The following is a 23,599-nucleotide window of genomic DNA, read 5'->3' as shown; positions in this document are numbered from 1 at the left end:
CCATCTGATTCAAGCTTGACGGTAAAAGAGCCTCATTGAAATCGAATATTAGGTTATGTATTAGTAATTATACAAATATATTTATAAATTATACGTTACTGCTCTCTAATGCAATTTGCACTGGCTTCCCTATGATTATACATTTTTTTTTTTTTCAAGTGTCTAAATTGTAATTCAAATTCTCGCGCTTTAGAACGGGAGCGGTTTGGACTTGGGAACTGGAATCGGAGATGCAAGGTGCTACCAACTTAAACCTTGCATCCTCGGAAAAAATATTTTGTCTCCGAGCTCCGAGCGCTGGTAGTTAGAACCACAGTTGACTTTTTAATGATAAATGGATGATCCTAATAGTTACCCGTTTACTAAAATTTGTGTATGTACTTTTAAAATTAATAAACACTAAAAATATTTGCTGAAAGATCCGAAAACAGGTTACGACGCTTTGTTTTGAATATGCTTTTTGGGCAACGCAAGTAGTTGCATTGCCTATTTTGAGGAAAGCAAGCAGCTTGCCTATAGATGGCGGATAGGAGCTTCCGTACCCTTGCGTATTTATGCGAGGCACTACAGGGTTATTGTATGCACACTTGCACACTTGCTTGCCCACACCTCTCTATGTTGTACCTTGGATGCATATACCCTCGCATTCATGCCATTATTATTATTTATACCATTACGTCTAAGTACTTAATTAAATGCTACACAAGTCTCGTCTTTTCAACTCGTAAGCATCTTCGGGAGTTTAAGTGCTGAGTTCCGGCAGTGGCGAAATGAGGAGTTGCTGGTATCAGATAACACTAGCAAATGTTTCTTTACAGTAAAAGAAGCCTGATTCTGCAGACAAGAGTCTTACATTAAAAGCCAGTCATACTGTTAACTATTTTGAAGCCAGGGTTGACTATGATGTCTGTTATTTAAAAAATCAAGTAAACAGTTTGTCAAGACTTTTTCCAGTTTTTACGAATCATTCCAAATACACGAAATTATTGTTTTCTTTAAAATTCACTGATGAAAGAATATTCGTGTAACTTCTTTCTTCGTTCAACTTTCCTCGAAAAATAAGGCGCTTCAACAGCAACATAAGCGAAAAAGTTCAGAATATCTGTATGAAAAAGGAAAGCTTGTAGAATAAAATTCCAAAAACGGGGGGGGGGAGGGAGTAAAAAATATGGACGCTAGGACGTGTGAAAAAACGGCGTAGTAAAAACTCCAAGTGGATAATAAAGAAGGGCCAGCCAAGGCGGGATACGGGACTTTCTTCCGCGAAGGGCAATTCAGTCAAAAAGCTTCGTGCCGTGATTTTTTCGCGCAGAAACTGTGCGCAGCCAATCACGGAGAGAAAGAGCTAGGGAGGATTCGTAGGGAGGCCGATAAGAGTTCTCGTTTTGCGCAAAGTTTAGCTTTTTAGAGTGACGCCTCTCCTCCCCCTTTCCACCCCATCCTTTTGCACACACTTTAACGTTCAAAGTGCAGGTGTGGGTACGGTTCTATAGTGGCTTGTATCGAGTGAGAACTTCCACAAAGTTACACTAAATCCAGACAAGAAAATGCAATCCTTGTTTTCTTCACTCATCTGCGACTCTTGCCAATTTGGTTTTAGAATTTTGACCAAAGTAAAACATTTTGTGAATTGATTTCTCAAGGAATGTTAGTTTTTTTTTTTTAGTTGAAAATAAGATAATTTATTGGCTCCACAATTAAATGTACATGGCCATACGGCAAAATTACAAGGAATTTTTACATAATTATAGTTTCTATATAATTGACTTCGTATTTTTATATCACATAAATCACATTACAGTCTTACAGAACTGTTAAATCTATAAATAGTACTAGTAATCTTATGTGTAAGGTTAGATATTCATCTTATTTTATTTATTTATCTCGTTTGAGATCAATTGTGTATTTACTTACTATTTTTTTTTTTTTTTTTTTTTTTTATTATATTTTTATTTCTGATTTATAAAGGAATTCGCAAACCGCTTTAATCACATTAATATTTAAATTAGTGAGAAACTCCTGTACGTTAAACGGGTAGGAGATATTCATATCTCTCAATTTTTCCAATAATAATTCTCTTTGTGTTTTAGTTTTTTGACATTGCCATAGTACGTGATCAATATTTTCAACACCTTCTCCACAATCACAGTCCGCATTATTTACAATATTTTGTCTAATAAGACTAGATTTTAACGAGTTATGATTACACCTTAGTCGATTAATATACACTATAGAATTTCTGCTCAAGTTATATCCATGGAACCAAGGTTTATTTGATATTTTATTAAAAAACTTCTGAAAATAATATTTACCTTTGTTACTGATAAGTGCTAAGTTAGTGATTTCTTCATTGTTCTTTACATTACATAATTTTTTAAATTTACTAAATACATCGGTATAAGGTAAAGGTGTATCAAGTAATACTCCCTTCACGGCAGCTTCTTTAGCAGCTTTGTCTGCCTCCTCGTTCCCTAGGATACCACAATGAGCAGGAATCCATACAAATCTAATTCTTTTACCATTATTATATGCTTTGTATAGTAGACGCAGAATATCATGAATAAAATCAAGGAATGTTACTTAAAGCCTCCCTTACTGCTGCCACCTATCGGCTTATGGATGCATATACACACGCCTCATTTTTTACCGTACAATCTCTGACTATGACTACACGATAGTTTGCCTTGGCAATAACCCCCCCCCCCGTCCCAAACGTTGACGGTCATCATATTTTTTTAGATATATCCACGTTTATCTGTTATTGAGTTTGGAGATCCGATGACAACAAAGTGCTGTCCAACAGCTGTAGGTCAATAAAGTTGGTACATAGATAGTTTTGTTACCTTTTGAATGTATATGAGGATGGGGAGATGGTTGAAACAGGAGACACGCAAATATTGTGCAGTCACATTAAGCTTGTTACTGTGAACAAAAAATACCCGTACTATCGTAGAAAAATACTCGAAACGTGAGACAACTGCTATTAGTTTATTTTGTTTTCGTAACGTTTGTTTCTTTATTTAGTGTTTATTTTTGTGCTTCTTTTTGACTAATTCTTTATTTTTTGCACTAACAAATATTATCGCGGAAGCAACTGTGGATGGAAAATAAATAAAATATCATCGAATCGGTAGCAATCTCCTTCCCCTGTACAAATAGTATAAATTGAAAAAAAAAATATGTAAAATCGTATGATGAATCCACCCGAGCGCAATGTGAAAAAGCTGCCATAAAACATTGTCATTTCGTGCAGCGCCACTTCCTTCTCTCCAGCCATGCACGTATGATTAATCTCGATATCCTGCCCTTACAGTTGTTCACTGCCGGTAGTACTTGGTAAATAATGAAGCCGATGAAGCTCGATTACCAAAGGCAAGCTATAATCCCAGCGCCTGCTCAGCTGGGCACGTCCTCGATCCTCTCGCGAGTTCCCGACCATCGTATACTTCACTGCGAGCACGTATGCCAAAAGGGTACTTCACAATTACAAGCAGGGCACGGCTGCATAACGGGGAATAACAAACATCCATAAAGTGCAGGACGGGCCGACGAGTGAGACTTGCATAATTGAGACCCATCGTTGACGACAGCTTATATCAACAGAGACGACGCTTGTGTGGGCTATAACTTTCACTATTCCCGGGTATTACCCGAAATGCTGTACACAACATCAGTGCTTATTCTCATCTGGGAGTTCACAGGCAGTTAGACGCAACAGTGTTTGACGGTCGAGTTGATGGTTTTCATCCATGTATATGCATGTTTGCGCACGGAGAGAAAACGGGCGCAGGTAAAGGATGGGGGGAGAGTTTGGAGGAGGTCGTGAACTGGGATGGCTCTTCGATGAACTTTGATACTCTGCAGCACGTTGTTGTCGGGGCTTCACGTTAAGGTTTGATCAATTTAAATTGCGTAATAATTAACAGGTACCCATGTCACTCCCACCCACGTCTTGCGCACACAAATTTTCACTATTCTGAGTGATGGCTTCGCATAGTTTGATACTCTTATTTTCTGTATTGGTGAACACAGCGTCTTTTAAATTCATACCATTGATCTTTCAAGTTCAAGTGCCGTACTGCATTCTGAAAAATTGAAGTGATGATTGGTACTTCAAAACCCTGGTGCCAAGTATGAAGCTTGAAAGACTTTTAAAAAGCCTTTTGCTCTTAATTTTTGTGAGTTCTGAAAATTCGACTATACATTTTCTCATTTCATCCAGTATAGTGCACGTGCTGCTCGGTGATAAAAGACTCTCGAATACGTGTTTAAGTATATGTCCTCGATTCAACTAACAAAGGAAAAAAAAGATTTTTTTTACCTTACAACACTCACCCGTAGGAAATTATCAGTGTATAAGAGACTTGAATCATATGAATTTCAGACAAATTTTTCTCTGTTCAAATATGAAATTTTTCCTTTTCTTGTTCTGAACACGAAAAAGGCAGTAATGATTCTTGCAAGTGCACCAGTTATTATTTTACAATTGTTAATGTTCGTTTGTTAATTTAGTTTTTTAATCATTAAAGGGATCGTCTATTTATAAAGTAAACAGTTGTAGTTACTTCAAGGCCGCGTTGCGATCAATCAAATAAGGGTTGATTGTGAACGCTATTTTCCCCTCACCGGTAAAGATACCGATAAAAGAAAGGATCTACGGAGCGAGCGAACACAGAGGGATTCAATCGCAGACGATGGGCCGATAGGCGATTCTTTTTTGGTTGTCTTCTTTTTCGTTTTTGATTGCTATGACGACCAAAAGATAATAAGTAAAATTGTTTTTTGAAAAACGGGCAGAACCATACCAACAAACGAGCAGTGATCACCGTCAATTTTGTTCTTAACCTAAAACTGAATTACGTGAATAAATGGCTTTTAATTGATTCTAAACTTGAGCCCAAAGTTTTATTTCTGATCATGAAGTTCTGTTTTGTGACGGAACAGCACCAAAGCCACATGACTTTGGGTGGATTACATTAGACATTTTTCAACAAAAAGCTCAAAAACCTTAGAGCAGTTCCCGTTGCAATCATATTTGAAGTTTCTTTTTTATCCCTAAACAATTTTGAATCCTTTTTCATTTGCATCTTATGGGCCGAAGAGCTTCTTTACTTGTGGCTATGACAAAAGAAATCGATCACCCAGAGTTGAAAAAAAAATGCATCCTTTTATTGATACAGCAACAGCTATGAACTGTGCATCGTCAAAGTGGGGCAAAACGCCAAAGAAACGAAAGTCTTCCAGTGAGAATTGCCACCTGACTCTAGCAAGGAATAAAGAGCCGAGGTCTCCAGGGAGATAACGGCGCTGGTACAGCGTGTAGCTCAACTCGGAGCGCACTATACGTCCATAGAGCCGCATGCAACGGAGGATCCGCGTTGTTAATATTAACGTAGGGTGTTATAAGAGCGGCACGTGTTATTGCCCAACGTAATGCCGCTTGCTGCTACTTCCTTCTTGTGTATGTCGTGCATATACGTGTATATATATACATGCGTGTTGAGCATAGTATACCCACACTCTAAACATAGAGTAAGGGATGTCCATGCATATTTCAGGTTGGGCGTCCGCGGAGGCCACCAGGAGCACCCGTGTGATATTACTCCTTCCCCAGTGGGCTTTCCCTCTCTCTTCCTCTTTATATCTCCTCTCTTTCATACACCCATACGCGCACTGTATCGGACTCATGTATAGCCAGTGAGGGCTGATTTTACCTTGGTTGTAACTGCAGATGGCCAGATGCAAGCTCGCTTGGTGTGCAGGTGTGCGCGCACAGGGGTAAGCAGTGTTCGTGGACAGGGGATAATGGCGCGTTCGAGAAATATCCCGGCCCAGACCATTTTGGCCGATCGTTACGATAAACTTTGTGGGCTTTGCTATGGGAGGGGAATGTCGAGGGAAGTACCAGCAGAGGTATAGAAAGGCTGGACGAGCCGTTACATCGGGGTACATGACTGACAACCACCACCCGGCTCCCAACTACTTGGGACGTCTTTTTTTTTTCTTTTTTTCTTTTTTTTTCATCACCAGGTGTTCGCACTGAAAATACACGTAGGTAGTCGTGTTCTGTTTAATTGGCCAGGTAGTGCTAGTGGAAAGTTATTTCAATGATCGATGACTCGGAAATTCTGAGTTGTGCTTCATTCTTGCGAATAAAGTATATATAAAACCGGTCAAACTTACTGGTGACATACCGTTAATTTTTTTTTTTTTTTAACTGGGTGTCCATTTTTTTGTATATTGTAGCAATGATCTATTTAATTATTATAATCTTACTAATATATAAAGCTAAGTCGCTAAAACCGTTGTAATCGCTAACTGCAAAAACTATAGAACCGATTTTGCTGAAATTTTGCACACTGATTTATGATACTTCCTAGATGGTTTTAGTATAGTTGTTATCTTAAAAAATTTAATAATAATAGCAATAAATGAGCTGAAAGTTTTGCAAAAATACGCCAGCTTTTCACTTTAGTTCAGTAAAATCTGCTAGGTGGCGTCGACATAAAATCGAAGCTACCTTCAACATAATTAAAAAAGTGTGGTTATAATAGGCTGGAGCGTCTCCGTACTGTTGTAGTCGAGCTTCGGCAGTTCAACGAGCTGTATAAAGAATGCTGATGATAGTCTTGCAGCTGGGTATCCCGGTTACGGACGACACTCTTCTCTAAGTGGGCAGGTACCTAAGTGTTCATTTACCCTGAATCTCGACGAGTGCAATAAAAAAAAAAAAAATTAGTTCCAACCGATGCCGTCTCTGCCACAATACCAGGAGACATATCTAGCCAGAGCACAATCTGCACCAACACTTCAGAGTTGTGTGGCAGTCCCACCATCCCACCTGGTGCAGTTAGAGAATTTGTGGCTACAAATGTTAGCAAGGGAAAACAGCTCTGAGGGGCACGGGCAGCCACAACGGCTACCTTCTTGGTCGTCGCGTCCCCAACGCGCTTACCCACATGTTACCGTCTAACGATGAGCGGTTGGTTATCCGGGGAACGACTCGAAGACGAGATATTCTTTGGTCAGCGGCGGCGGCGTACCTCCTTCCATCACAGTCTCCGTACATAGAGACTCCCAGGGTAAGAATCGAGCTACCCGTAGCCAGCTCTTCATCATCAGGAATAATCATAAAGAATAGCCTGGAAGTTTCACCACTGGCGCTTTTTAGGGCCATTATAAGTATTTACATTCCCTACTTAACCATCAATTTCATCGGCTCTTTTTAGGTGCCACCTAAGTGTAAACTACCTTGCCAACAAATACATTTTTATTACCATTTCCGGAAGCGATTCGTCGACTAAAAGACTATATTAACTAAAGACGGGTACTATTAAACCAAGTCAGCCATTCACTGGCAGACGTCATCTGCGGAGGTGTTCTTCGCAAGGCTAGAAAACTCGGTGACCGACGACCATATAATTACCCTTTCGACTCTAAGCATTCAACCAGGAATCACTGATCCTCTCCAAGGTCTGCGCTGGGCAAACCTATAACAGCTATAAAGAAAAAAAATTGAGCCAACGGAACAGCCTTCACTGGACAAGTATCACTAACCAATCTCCCCATCTAAGATCACCAAAACAACTGAATCTGCAAATTAAAAAGGTTTTTTAGACACCAACGTCTTCGACATTATACCGGGAGACGTTGGAAAAGAGCACTACAACTAGCCCCAAAGCTTCGGACTTTGTAATTTTTCTCCCAATCAGTCTGGGTTTTCAGCAGCAGGCCAGAGAAGATCACCCTGACTGGGGTATCCAGGCAGTCACAATTGCTGTTAACTGCAGTCAAGAAAGAGTTAACTTAAGAAGCTCACCGGTCTTTTTTAGGGCCATCGGACGTCGAACTACCTTGCCAACAAGTATATTAGAACTTAACAAAGTTGACAGAAAACAGCTTTTAGGGGTCGCACAAATTTTAAGCATACCAAAAGTTGCAAGAGGGTGAATTGGAAGAAAAACTTCAAGTGTATCTAATAAATACAATTTCACTTAGGCGTCAAGAAACTGACGTAGAAAACTTTTTGAGATTGAAACAGCAGCGTCAAAATCGACAACTAAAGAGTCCAATACGTGAGAGATCAGCTTTTCATTGTACCCTCACAGCAATCTCTAAAATCTTTAAAGATCCTACTTCAAATTTTTTAATGAGTAGAAAATGTATTTGTGTTTTTGTGGCAACTAAAATGTAGGGTTTCAGATCCAGGACTTTGTTGCTCTGGTAATAAAGTTGTGAGATATGAGAAAAAAAATTTTTTTTAACATAAATTTTTTGGGGGTTTAAAATCTTAACAGCTTTAAAAAATAGCCGTTTTCGTGAATTACACGGGAGAAACTGTAAATCAACGGCTTCTTATGGCCACTGATTATTTTATGGCATAAAGAACGCACGGTACTTTTTAGCATAATTATTGTTTTGAATTTTTGCACCTTATTATTTGACCAAATAAACTATATGGATTCCGAAAAAATATGTTTTCAATAAGAAGATTTTTATTCTGAGATGTATCAGGAATATGTGTAAAATTTCTAACTGAAAATGTTTCACATTACAAACATGTCAACACACTACGGTGTTTCATTTAGTAAGTCTCGGACGAAGCCGTGACGGGGGGCTGCTAGTTACTTAATATACGTGGAATTAACACGTGTTATTTAATGCGGCTTTTCACATAAACGCATAATTAATGATCTATGGATCGATTCACATATAATATGTAAATCTCACGGCATTACATGAATAATCCAATGTTTGTTTGCAAAACGTTTAAGTGCTTTATGGTTGTTTTATCTTGGGATTTTGTAATTACCGCGTCATTTTCAAGCAAAATAAGTACGTAAACCATTTCATTGCCACAGAAGCACATTTGATCAGAGAGTTTCCAGTGAATTGGAAATACCATTGAACCAACATTCATATCTAGCGTAATGAGTATCAACACGGCCACAGATGGCCCTTTGAAGGCACACGTAACACTCTCATGGCTCGCTTTCGCGTAGCCTTTACAATGTCACCTTCACTCACATTTGTGTGTACGTACGATTGTGGTTCTAATACTTATCAGTGCAGGCTCGTGTACAGTTAAACCATTTAACAGGATGGATCGTATTCAGATTTGTCGATTGGACTCGGTAGGAGCAGCATATCATCGCTTCAATCTGTTGTCTGTAGTACATAACGTGTTGCAACAACATAGAGATGTTGGCGGTTGAACAGATGTATGGAGGGACGAGTACTGATGAATTGGTTCACCTCACCGAAACCATTTCGTTACTCTACGTGACGTATTTGCGTGTGTCTCGAGCTGATTCATCGAGTTTGTATTTTTTATGGATGTTGGATGGTCCAAGCTTTGCTTACCGTGCAATATAGGAGAAGCATAAGATAATCCTGATTGGTGTAAATGAGGAAAATATTAAAGATAAAACATGTTTGTACGTAAAAATTCCAACGCATTTGTGTGAAATATTCCGTTTCCCATTATAATAACAACAGAAGTGAATAATATGTTTATCCAAGTAAACTATTCGGTAAAATATATGCATGACTATATAATGTATTACATTGTTAACTTAACTTTTTGTTAACGGGGTTCCAAGTAAATAACGACCCAAGACCAATTAAATTTTCAATGCATTGTTTACTTAATTTACCATTTCAAATGGAACTGAGTTAACCCAAACTGAACCTTACAAAAGCTTCTACTGCTCCTATTATCAGCTCACGTAGCTCCTTATAGTTGGCCAAACACCTACCTGATATTGGACATTTTCATGAGGTTAACAGTTATTTGCCCATGTTTATGAAGGGTGTTAGTAAGACACAAAAAAATAGAAAAAGTTCGTTTTCGCCGTGCAACGTATATTACATGATGAAAATTTACACTATCAAAGAGAAAACATTGCAGTACAGGGCAATACTTGAAAAGTGTATGTAAGAGAACTGTGTATTGTCCTTCTCCTAGTATACTAATTACAAGATGATATCTGTCATTAACCTTATTGTGTACCTGATTTGTTAACATTTTTAGAAAACGAAATGTCACATTATTCAACAAAATACAGTATGCAAATAATTTTTTTTCTTCTTCATTACTCAAAACAAGCAAGAAAAAATCAGAAGAAATGAATCAAGAATAAATTTGTTCAAGATAAAATTTATGATAGTTCATAACTAGGATTCCAAGTAAATACCTTATCTTAAAAGTTAGTATTTCAACCAATATCGATACTCAATTACATAAATCTAAGTGTACACATCCGGGAGTAATTATCGGAAGGCGTTGTAAGACGTTAGTAATACAAAAAGTTTTGAGATACAGGTAAATTTTTTATTTATACAAGAAGAAGAAAAAAAATGATAACAGTTAATTAAAAAACTTAAAATTAAATACAAGGGTATGTCTTGTATTTAAGAAAACAATATTTGTTAGAGAATTCAGAAATGAGATCCACTTTGAAGAAAATATTGAATTTTCTAACCAATAATATATACAAAACAAGAATGAAACAAAAAATATTTTGAATATTTCAAAATATATGAGATCAATTGAGCATTGTAGAATGCATAGGATACTCAAAAAAAAAAAAAAAAAAAAAAAAAACAAATTAGTTCTAAGTTTTACAAACGTAAAAGTGCCAAAACGTTAAGTATTTAAATAAATAGTTCTTGAAGCTATGTACAGCCGTACTTTTTTAATTCTTTGACACAATGAGTAGATGTTTCTCTTGCCATCAAAGTTAGTTTTTAGTGTGAAATAAACCTCAAGAAACAAGGTTTTTTTCTCTTTATGCCAATCGGATTAGAGGTATTCAAATGCGGTTTATGTATTAAATTATAAATTAAAGTTTTTAAAGGCACTAAAATAATATTGAATGATATTTTTGTACAAATATAAATTAATATAAATTTTTCTTACAATATTGGGACGTTATAACAACTTAAAATGAAAAAATAAAACAGCTTTTAATTCGCCCGTCTTCTCAAAGCTTCTACATCTGCGTAGTTCGGTTTACTTACCTCAGTCACTACGAGCATATCATTATTTTTGTGAAATTTTTTTGTTACATAAAGTCTTTATTTCCATTGACATAAGTTTTCATTTGTACGTCTCTGTTATGCTATAGCCGATTTTGTTTAGTATATACATCTTTTTTTTTAAATATAATTCTGGATGTGTTTTTTTTCATCCCTAGATCTTCATAAATTTATTCTTCTTCTATCCAGACAAAAAAGTTGGTGAGCACAGTAAATCCACATTTGAGAGACTCAACGGAATATAATTGTATTTAAAATATAATAAAAACAGAACTTTTGAACAGCAGAAAAAATTATCCTAGGGTAAATATGACACAATCTGTACGCGTATCACAAAAAAATCGATCTTCCAACGAGGAAGTTGAAAAACTGTACTTACGCCTTTTCCTCAGCGTATTTTCCTTGGAAAAAAAGGCGCTTAGGGCAGTTGGTTTTTGTCTGCAAATACTATTAGAAACCAATGCGTTTATCACACACACAAACTATTAAATGTAGGTACACTTGCAGTCGTCATCTCTTCGCTACTTAATATACTTTTCCTTTGTAATCTTGTTTTATTATCATTGCATAATATATCGTTTTAATGATATTAGAGTTGTTAAAGTATGAAGGGATCAAACACAAAAAAAAAAAAAAAATATTTTATGTATAGCAGTGTTTAACGTAAATATGGCAAATACGTTAATTATTAACATGCCGTCTGTGTACAGTTAACCCTCGTGCAGAAATGCCAACCCACGTCGTAGGTCACAAATTTGTTCGCAAACTCAAGTATAGATGGCATCACTGACGCAAGAGAACATAGGCTAACCTGTGCAAATACAATGACTTGATCAATTTTTCATAGAATATCTCGAAATTTTCCAGGGTAACACTTACTTTGCTAGGCGTCATTCGAAAGAGGAGATTTTTTCTACAAAAAGTGTGCGCTCTTATTACGGGAACCATTGATTTATTCAAGTTTTTAAGTTGTTTTCATCACGTGTGCGAGCTCCACCATAAGAATACGTGTTAGAAAGCGCTACATTAAATTAACAATATCTCGAAATTTCGCAGGGTAAGCGATATAAATGATTATTTCATTGGATTCAGTAGATTTTTAACTATTAAATTCATCTGGTCTTGGTTTGGGAACTGTCACGAGGGAGCCTCCTTAAAACTTGAAAAGTTATAAAGAACATATAAACTAAGGTTCTATTAACATAATTGTATGTTGACACAAAAGAAATCCTTCTCTCAGTGAAGAATAAAAAACTACTTAAGTGCATGACAAGTTCTTATTTTGTAATCTATGAGCTTTATCGTTGACTTTATACAGTGAAAAAGACTTTAAGTGCTCTTTTACCATTTATCCGATGCAAACGCCAAAGTGCCATTTACGCCCCTTTTTCGGTGACAGATGAAAACTTTTACTGACATTATTAATATTCAATGAATCATTACAGAGAATTGAAAAATTTTCTGTGGTTTTAACAATCACGATAAAATTGGAAATCATATTTTAAATCCATTGCTACATAATAAACTCATTTTTCATTGACTTAATGACTTTTTCGCTTGGGATGGCACTTTTAAGACCTATCAATGCTTGTCTTTAGGATTTCTGCTGATCTAGCTCGACTCATGTGTCACTCTCTTCCTGGATGAGTAGTGATATATAGTGTCATGTACGATAGTATAGAGATATTATGTCTTTGCATGCGCCCTTGAAATCATTGTAAAGAAATTACAAGAGATTGAAAAACTGTAGGTAGAAAGCAAGAGATGGAGGAAAGAAAGACATTTGAAGGATTAATGCGGAAGGTAGCGGTTTGGGTCTTACGATAGTGATGCGCGACACTGCTCTTCTCTCACATTATTAGCTATCAAACTACTTCATGTAAGGATCCTTAAATTTATTTTGACTCGGGCATAAACGTATAATAATCGCGCCCTTCGTGCAATGAAATCATTTTTTGAGCCCTTGCGACGAAAAGTAATTTTTCAATTACAGACATGTGTTTAATTTTTTTCTATATATTTTTCATGTCCATGCAAGTAAACACAAGGCTTGACATCTTTTTATTTTTCACTTATCCTCTTTCTCTTATACCTGTTTTTGTATTCACTTTTTGAATAATTTGAGTCGTGTTTCTCTGTAATTTAAACTATTGGTTTCCATCTTCATCTATGCACACCTATGTACGTCTTTTTCTGCAGCTTTCCTTTGTGTTACTTTTACTTGTAAATCTGTATTAATTCTCTCATTTTGTTACTATGAACTTTTTTTTTTTTTGTTTTTTACGCTAAACTTATGTGAGAGTTTTCAGCTTTATCTGTATTAATTTCGTCTTTTTTACATCTCGTTTTCTTCTTATTGAGTATTTGTCACGGAGTCTCTGTCTCTTTCAGTATCTGTCCAGATGAATGAGTCAATATTATATATAATTTATGCTCAAGAATTCTGTGTCAACCAAAATGTGAATGTTTGCAGTTCACGTTTCTTTATTCCTGAACTCTATTTTTTGTCTGTAGTTTCTATTTTTAAAATCTGGCACTACAATTCTATTTTGGATTTGATTTCTTCTATTTGTATTCATACGTTTCTGTAACTATGTTTCATATGTGGCTTAGCCATTGAGTGCAGTGCACAATGAACTCGCGCAATAACGCTACTATACCGAGTCTCCCTATGATTGTCAATTAGGTAATAAGTAGTTTTAAACACGTACAACGTCAAGTCTAATTTCAACATACTGATGATGGTATATAGATCAAAGTACATCTGAAAAACTTTCCAAATTAATGTGTTGTACTATAAATTTTTCTTATTCTTTATTTTAATTTAGTCAATGCAGTTTAAATTGAAAACACCCTTTGAGGTAGTCAAGATGTGTACAGAAGTGAAAATAAAATTTAATAGAATGAAAATGAGACAATCGAACGGAGGAACGGGGCCCAAGGTCGACAGTGCATGGTGCAGAATAGCTTGTTTCTCTTTTTCCTTTAGTTTTGGTAAAGTTACAACTTTGACTGCTATGCCGCGCAGAGATGCAGCAGTTTTATCCTAGTGATCTGACGGAGCAACTGACTTGACTGCGCCGTGCTCTCTCGGTAATCTCGGGCCACGCATTAATAGGAGAGTATGAAAAGGAGCAGGGGGGCTGGCAGGTGGGGAGCTCGGAGGACAGGACGTCGCTGTGTAAGTGGGACTTTTTGTTGTTTATAGGCGGCTCACCTGTGTCGTGGACAGTATTACTGCCGGCGGTGGCCCGGCCTCGGTTCTCCTCGGGCCTGTCGTACTCGTATTCACGCAGTGGCGGCCTCTCGGTGCGCCTCGGGTTATACGGGTAATTCGAGGTCGGCCAGATCGTTGTCGAGCGCCTAAGGATCGGCGTTGCCGTTGTGCTTTTGCGCCCTGCAATGTACAAAAAGCGATGTTTCTTTTGGATCCATACCACGCTGTGTACGTACACTTTTTTTATCTTTCTTTTTTTTTTTTTTTTTTTTTTACTTTTTTCTATTTGGGTTATGGTGGAGGGATAGTATTATATTGCGCGCCCAGCCCAGATATTTGGCCGCAGCAGGAAGGTCCAAGCACGCTATATTATTTATATTTTTCTCTTTCGTTGGTAGTAATTTTTTTTTTTTTTTTTTCTCATAACTATTCCACACCATGCAGAAGCTGTCGGGGCTTGAAGTATATGAAAAAAGAAAAACGTTGAGTGTAAAGTTTTGAAAACAAATTTTATATTTCAGAGAGTTTATTGTATTGTTAAAATTGTGAGAGAAAAGGGAGCTTGCAACAAGGCTTTTCAATAAAAAAAAAATCGTTTTGTACAACAACTGCACCCTTCAGGCGCTCAAGTTTTTACTTTGCGCCATAGTGATGTAGAATACTTTTCAGGCTGAAGGGTGCAAATTTTTCACAAAAGATTAAAGCGGCAGTTTCATTTTGCGCCAGTGTTAAAAAATAGTACATTATGGCACTACATGCCCTAGGTAAGAAAAATCCTTTTTTGATTTTTTAGGTATGTACTTTACCAATATTTTTTCATTATTTTACATCCCTCATGTATTTTTTGATTTTTAACTTGGATTTTTAATATTATTTGGATACTAAAAAAAGGAGTTTTTGTTACAGAAGCACCATTGTCTCTGGGGCTATTTATTGGCCCGATGGGTCCGTAAGGAATCTCCAGCCACATGGCACTCATTTGGCTATTTTTCTAATCAAGGGTGCAGTAAACAACCAAAGTCACGGAAAACACCCCGAGGTAAAAAAAAAGAATTCTTTTTTCTAGAACTCTTATGATTATTCTGTAAAAAAATACTTACAAGTCCACTTTTTAATTTTATGAAAATGTTTTGGCGTTTTACAAGTTAAATAACTAGAAAAAACAAAAGAACGAAACACTTTTTTTTGATAGAGACAAGTATAAAAAAATCAGATAACTGGCATAGGGGCATGTGGGTTTCTTGTAGTACTACGTATTTGTAAATTTTCTTAAACAAATGTCTTGGACGATATATAAAAAACTGTGGATGGTCTAATTTTTTACATTTTGTATTCATTTATGCTAATGAAAAATTTTTCGTAACATATGACAACAAATAAGATTCAAACTTTTATTTCACGATGCAGGATATTATCAGATTTAGCGTAATTAACTACTTACCAACATTTTTGACTCATAGTAGGTTTTTTGTACTATGCGTTTAAGCCTTTTGGATACGTAATAATTGATGTGAGCAAAAGTGTTTCATAAATATTTTTTAAAATAATTGTATTTTTAAAAAAGTTTGTGGTCTCAGCTTGACTAAAATGTAAACAAAAGTTAATAAAAAATTGTTGATTCGTATAATGGATCAGGGTATATAAATATTTCTTCTTGAAAGACATTCCTACACAATGTTTAATAGTAGAATATGACACTAGGCCGGAAAGTTGGAGTTTATGGCTGCGAGGTTATGTTCATAAGTCGCATGCCATCGACTGTCCGGCCGAGTATCGTATATAGTACTGTTCTCCCTCTCCTAGCCGAAAGTACGTTTTTAATTAATATTACCTGCATACGCTGATATTTATAGGTATTAAGGATTTATGCACAACCAGTGTGAGCTTACGAGCTGACAGCTCATCGTTGCTCGATTATGCTTGCTGCTGTGCTGCCGTGCATGTGTGTGTTGACGCCCGCCGACCCTGTGACGGCCGAGCCGAAGGTGAGGCTTTGCAGGTCGGGGGTGGGCGTCAACAAGCACATGCACAAGTTAACAAAATAAAAAATGAAGTCATAGGAATGGACACAAAATCCCAAAGAAAATAAAATATAACCTCTAAATTTTATTAAACTACGAAAAAAAAATTTTATTTTTTTATTATTTAACATAAATAACGATTTATCATTTATTCATTGAGGAGGATCACCGTTGTATTTTTTTGTTACTTTTTTTGATTTTGTCCCTGTACGATATCCTCAACTATCTCGTAATTCGTAAACACACAACTCCATAGAATACTGCTGCGACACTAAATTTAAGTTAATAGGTCTCGGCTCGAAACGAAAAAAGTCGTGTCTTGACTGTAAACAAAAGAGACTCTTTCTTGCCAAGCAGACCGACCAGGAGGTACGTACTTTTGGCTAGGAAAGGGAGAAAATTAAATTTTTAGATGACTCAGTTGTTCTAAAAGTGAGAAACGATTTGAACATCACAACATTTTGCTTCGGAAAAAAATTATTCTGTTAGAACTTGTAACTAAGCACTACATTAGCTCATCAACAAAACTATTAAATTAATGGCTGTAATAAATGAGAAATGAAACAAGTGTAATTAAGACTATAAATTATATTTAACAATGCAATAATAAGCAGTAAGTTTCTATATGATATTGAAATCAGATACGTTGATCATGTCTTACATGAGCGTTATAATCTTATTCGTTAAAATCACGCAACGAAAGCAGGCAAATACATTGTAGTCGTGTATACACTATACACATACATATATCTACACGTAGAAAATCAAACCATAAGCAATGAGAAATACGGTTTTGTTACAACTTTTGAAAATGCTATCTTTTTGATGGTATTCTTTAAATGGCAAGTAAAAGCCGCACTTATTCTTTTAAAACGTTATTAAATGCAAATACCAAAACCTTCGTATAAGCCATCAGATGGGCGGGCCGGCGTAAAGAAAAAACGGTAAAGGGATGTACAGCGGTTTTGGTGAAGCGCAGTTTGCATGTGCCCGTATCGTTTTTATTGAAAATTTATGTGGAACAACGAAAGGAGTACAAGCCACTTCGAAACATCGTCAAAAACTTGTCGTTTTGCATATAGAGTGACTCTTGATAAAAGCTCGAACTTTAAGCTCAGCGTGTAGTTGGGCATCTATATGGACTAGGGAGATTGATTGTATCAATTATTTGTTTCACATACATATATGTATGTGTATACACGTATACGTGAAGGGATACGTTTTATTCAAATAATTTTAAGCTTCCAACAGATCAGTAAAATTGATGAGGAAGATAAAGCTTCAAGCATCACAAGTTAAATAGTTTCTTGTGTCCGAAACTCCCCTATGCACAGCTTGAAGAAACAACGTTAAATATTTTAAAAACTGAGAGAAGCTCGACGCTGACCATACGTATGAGAAAATTGAAACAGCAGAAACTCGACATAGTGCATATATTTTTGATGTATAGATAGCTAATAATTCTACCTCAACCCAACAAGTGGCCAATCGTGAACTGCGAATAATGCTCAAAACAGAAAGACACACCTTTAGCATACAGAGGCAAGCTGAGAATGCAGGTAACATATACACAACGAAGCCCCGGAGCCGTGCATAATCGCTTTCAAGTCTGTAGCTCGCAAATCTACATTCTCCTCTCTCTTGGCTTTTGAAAAGCGTCCAACTTGTTGCACTTGATTATACGAGAGCATCCCTCGAGTGCAGATATCTTCGGCAACAGGCATGTTTCTTTTTTTCTCTGTTTTTGTTTTTTCTTTGTGCTGTTTTGTTTTGTTCCGAAGTTCACTTGGCAAAGCTCGCCAGAAACTGTGGACGATAAAGGAAACGAATTCGGTTTTGATGGCACTGCTTTTCCAGCTGTACTCTTTGTATTCCTTGGAATGGACTTTTTAAACGTAGCAAACAAAAAGGGAAACCTTTGTTTTTTTTTTTTCTTTTACAATCATCGAAGTAAATTAGCTTATCGAAAATAAATTATGCATTATCGACTGGATACACTTTATAGTCTTCTAACTGCAGCACACGATCACACCACATAAGCCCGTCTGACTCGACTGACACTGTACTACTGAATCAATTCATAAGGCAGCAAAGTCAAATTGGGATCTGAAGTTCCAATTGATCAACCTATAGGACCAGAATGACCATATATCTGTATCATCCACAAACAAGTTGATATAAGAAAATTTCCTGGCTCTCGAGTTCCCCAAAATCATAATACGTTATTGAAAATCAAATTTATATAACTAGTACGTGAACAATCTTTCATCGGATCATGGGATTGTCTCACGAATGATAAAACTTTCCTCCACTAAACTTTCCTACAGCGTTCAACCTCATTCAATTACAAGATATGCCCTTGCTTGTGCCACGCACCCTGATATTCATTCGTATAGTTGGCCAAAAAATTTTTTTCCCAGCTTCGAAACTCCGTAATCCTGCATTAAAAGCTCAACGCCCGTGTGTGGCTTCTTTCACTTGCACATGGTCTTTTTGGTCGACGCAGCGTAGTGCAAAAGACCTACACACACATGCGAACAGCCTCTACCGTGACTGCCGTCTGAACCTCCTACACGAGGACGTCCCTTGCATATTCTCGCCTCCAAGCGAGACACATCCCACCTCTGCTGCATGTGCATGTCCCGTGGGGGGGGGGGGGGAGAGGCTCAGGTTCGAGTGACTAAAAAGTTTTCGAATAAAAGTTTAAACATATACACCCTTTGCTCAACTTTGTCCTTTCCCGGGACGATGAAGTTGTACCGACTGCGCTAGAGGCAGCTGCACGGGACTTTTCTACCAGCTGTGCAAGCCTACGTAAACCTGTCTGTATGCCAAAACCGCGGGCGTACATTACCCAGCTAGGCTTGGATAGTTTACTCGAGATGCAACGAACGCACATGTATTGCATAAGGGTATATCTGCAGCTGAAAGAGGAGGAACACAGGAGGTATGTACGAAGGACATAAAGTGGGCTTCAGCCGTATACTATTGCTCTGAGAAAAAAATTGAAAATTGCATTTGCGGCAAAGCAGTGAAGGAGTACGAGCAACCATATGATTTATTCATTTCATAAATATAAAGAGAATACGCTTTCTGCGGTCCTTAGACTATGAAGAAACTTAAGGAAATGCAGTTTGGGTAACGCACGATACAGCAAAGTAGCTGCTCACAAGTTTTAATACTTGAGATATATCGCATCTTTCAGTTTGTTTTTAAGGTAATTCTTGCACGGAATGGAAACCAAAAGATCGCGCCTAACTTGATGTATGCCATTGTTATCATTATCATCGACTAACTCTTAAAATTTTATCTTACCTCATAATTAGCAGTTATCTACTTGTAATATACTTTTCCATCAGTCCAGAAACTTTATAAATAAGAATCAATTTTTTTCTTAGCATATTAAAACAGCACGGAGACGGTATTTTACAATTTAGATGAAGAAAATAATCAGTATTGTGTCCATCGTTGGTGAACCTTTTTTTTGATCGCACGTAAGGTAAAAAATCAGTACATAGGTTTTTAAAACCAAATGGAATATATTTTAATCCGTTTTTTTCCATACTATCTATCTCATCCTTACAATTATATTTTTGATCTACAATTGAGCAAAACTGTCACAACATTACACTTAAATCTGAACCCAAAGCTTGATTATCTAAAAAAGTAGAAACAGAGTGAATCATGGGTAAAAAGAGCCATTTACATCTAAAAAAATGTTTGTAGTATTTAAAATGTAGGAGATAAATCAATTAGATCATCATCTATTAATCTAATTATGAACGTGCAGAAAACTTATCCCCATTTAATGCTTTCCGACAAATGTATGACAACATGGTTTCATGAGGAAAATTGTAATTGAATGAATTGATTGTAAGAAAATATTAGAGTATAAAAAAAAAATTGGTTATCAAAACAGCTGACTTATTATGAACGTCAAATGACGAACGGTGGTCTAAAGAAGTTGTAAATGAACTAGACCAAGCTAGAAATAACGATTCATTATAATACACGAGCTTTCAAGTGGCTTTCAAAGCAAAAGTTATCATTTCAAGCATTGGTTCTGTTTTTACATTTAAGCCACGTAATCAATCAAAATTTAATTATAAGTCAACAAAAATACAACAACAAAAATCTTAAAAGTTCACTAAATATCCATTATTAATGGTCATACATCCTCATACTCAAATTGACTAAAGGCATATACAAGCACCAACAAAGAGCTGCAACAAGATTTAACTTTCCAAATCACTTCCTGCTATGCATCATCATCCCTCATGCGCTAACGAATCACTCCAACCTATACACATACACGTACACGATAAGATCACCAGTCGCGTTCCTCCAAATTCATCATTCAGCAGCTCATCCAGACGGGAATAACTTATCAATTAGGTTCACTTACTATACCTTTCTCCTCCCCCCTCCCCCCTGCCATTTCATCCAGCTAGCATAGCGAAACGCGTCTCGGTTGAATTTTGCCTGCAGCGGACAAGCCAAGTACAGTCACCCGACTTCTCCGCAGCATCTCATCCTTCCTCGTTTTCTCGACCTCTTCCTCCCCGGTCTCTCTCTTTCCGCCCATCGTCACGTGCGATCCTCACAGCGAATGCCAGAAATCACCCCCACTCCCTCTCCCCTTCCTTACCTCCCGACCACCCAAACCCGTTTGCTGGGGCACGTTCGTATAATAGCGCAGAAGTCGTGCAGCAATAATTAATTAGAAGCCCGCAGGATCGATGGCCATGCTCCGCTACCTGCACCACTCGTCCCTTTAGAGAACACAGTCACCAATTATTAAACATCCCCTGCCCGGCCTCGATGGACTAATTTCATCTCGCATGCTCTCCCCGCTATTTCCCCTCCCCATCAACCTACCCTCTCACCCCCTCTGACTCATCCCCTCCACGGTATGGATGTCTTGTACCGATATCAAGGGCTCGCTCCCGTTGCTCTGTTCTTCGGTTCTCTGCGTGTCTCCGAGCACAACTTCCAACGGCCAAGATTGCCCGTGAGCAGAGGAAACCACGCAATAGTACAGCAACCGAGCGTGGCAATTAATGTCCAAGATTTGCCTCGCAATACAATCGTACACAATCGTAAAAAGTGAGTGGTTGCCGCCGTCTGACCATACATGGATATTTCTACTTAAATTTCAGTGCAGCGCTAATACACTACACTTTATTGTACCTGGATACATAAAAACCAAGTGCCAATGACGATTGGTTAGCAAATCCGTCCCAAAACACCGATTATAGGGCAAAAAAACGCAAACAAATCGATCACTCCAAGTGGGTAACAAATTAGTCCAACACAAGTGCAGTAATATTTCAGTTCATCCCCCCCCCCAGCTCTCATTGGTGTAATCACCGCAGCCCCTACCCTGTTGCGAGACTCGTGCGAAAAATTACCAACGCGCTATGTTTCGCCCAGCTGAAATTAATCCGATAATTGCAAACTGTGTGTGTGTGTGTGTGTGTGTGTGTGTGTGTGTGTTGCCTCGGTTCGTGCGAAAAAAGAGGGGAAAAAGGTAAAAAAAGGAGAAAAGAACGAAACAAAATGTACGCAACAGCAGCAGGACGCGCGATAATCTGCGTGCTTGTAACGAACACGAGCAAACGCGGAAGCGAACGGCCAAACGAACTGGTTAGCCGGTAATGAATTCGAGGCGGAAGGGGGAGGATTGCGCCAGCTCGGTCCGGCGGGTGGTGCGCGTTTAGCGCGCCAATATAACCGGATGAGGAAAGTACACCGCAGTACAGGAAACAACGACTTCTACAGCAAAAGCTCGGACCACTACGGTCGCTGTGTGTGTACAGCCGCACACGTACACACCCACGTGCGCGTGCACGCACGCTGCGCCCGAGAGAAGGAGTTAGAGGATCGGCTGCTTTTGCTACAGCTCCACTGTACGTACAACCGTACAATGCAATCTCTCCGTAACTACTGTCCTGCCCCTCTCCCCTTCAACCTTATTCCTTTCTCTCTTTCTCTTCTTTTTCTTCCATTTGCTTCTTTCTCTTTTTTTCACTTTTCACTCCTATTCACTGTTGTGCGTACCTACCCCGGAACTCGCTGCATCGCTCGAGCACGTGTAAGTCCTCGTGCACAAGCAGGTGTACTTCATACCTTCTATGATGTACATTTATCTCCCACGTGCAATCATCCTCTACCTTTCATTCTTTATCGCGCTTTTTTCCTCATACACCTTCTCAGTCAGTGTATGTAGTTCATCTTTTCCCTCAGTACCTCCACCAACTACAACACCTACAATACAACTTGTCTCACTTATACGAGGCTGGTGCAAGCGTAGCTATTGTGTGGGCCAGTAATTGAATTTTAGATGCACGCTTCATTGGGTCGTCCTCTAAATCCTGCTAATGTGGTACAGAGGTAGCCATAAAAATTGGAGCCTCGGGAGTGCGACGCCTTTTGTTCGTGGATATTGAGCATCAGAAATCTATTTACCTACTAATACGCGTGGAAAAAGGTGGTTATTGTGGGCCACGAGAAAGGCACTGTCTTGGGAGCAGGAGTTTCTTTGTGTCAAAAGTGGTTCACCGTCTTCTTCGTTCACTCCAAGTGCTAGAAGATTTATTTATGTTTCGGAACGAGCCCCCGTCACCATCTAATTTGATGACTCGTGCAACAATGCATATGGGAGTTAGTTGAGAAAAATAGGTTGAATTGCTACTACTGTTTTTCGTTTCAGATTTGGAAGGTAGTGAGAATCTCGTTGAGTTTCTGAGCTTAAGTGCAATAAAACGGAATGTGTATTCTAATTTTTACTCATATGTTTCTAGGGACATGCGTTCGTACCCATATGCTTGGGTAGATCAAAGAACATGCTTGGATAGAAATGATTCAAATGCATGATCAACAAGAAGAGAAATAAGTCAATGATTGGGGTTACTTGAACGTATTGATGATGAAAAAAAAGTCATTGACCACCGTTAAGAATCAGTCGTCTATAAGCCCCACCTCCTCGTACCATGTACTATGCAAACTCATGAACGCACAGCTCACCAGAAATCCATTTCCCATCGACCTCTTATCAGCGACCTCGTTTTCACCCTCAACGCACCGTTAGGCTTCCTCTACTTTCTCATCCTCGGTCCTCGCAAAATTTCGCAGGAACTGTCGAAGCTATTTTTCATATTCCACACGGCACCGCTTTAAGGCGATAAGAAGTAAAAAACGTCGGACCGATAGTGTAGGTGCCAAAGTCTATCGCGCGGTATATCGTTGGGCGCCAGGAAAAAGCACTCCTGCCGCAAGTTAGGGCCTTAATAATGCAACATATTGAGATTGGCTTTTCTCG

At 38.0% G+C, this 23,599-nt stretch overlaps 1 protein-coding gene across 1 annotated transcript in view; it reads right to left on the bottom strand.

Moving 5' to 3' along the window:
* Positions 1 to 23,599, bottom strand: part of LOC106637211 (lachesin) — a 472,386-nt gene that overhangs the window by 47,122 nt on the left and 401,665 nt on the right. The window contains exon 8 of the mRNA XM_089596117.1: positions 14,258 to 14,437. Within this exon, the coding sequence (XP_089452243.1) occupies positions 14,258 to 14,437 (180 nt within the window). The remainder of the gene's footprint in view (positions 1 to 14,257; positions 14,438 to 23,599) is intronic.

Source organism: Copidosoma floridanum, unplaced genomic scaffold, assembly GCF_036245765.1.
Source record: "Copidosoma floridanum isolate Cflo_tuat_1 unplaced genomic scaffold, Cflo_Japanese_pri ptg000029l, whole genome shotgun sequence".
In the NCBI taxonomy this organism is placed as follows: Eukaryota; Metazoa; Arthropoda; class Insecta; order Hymenoptera; family Encyrtidae; genus Copidosoma; species Copidosoma floridanum.
The sequence above is the reverse complement of the archived record's forward strand: the minus strand, read 5'-3'. Positions and strand labels throughout refer to the sequence as shown.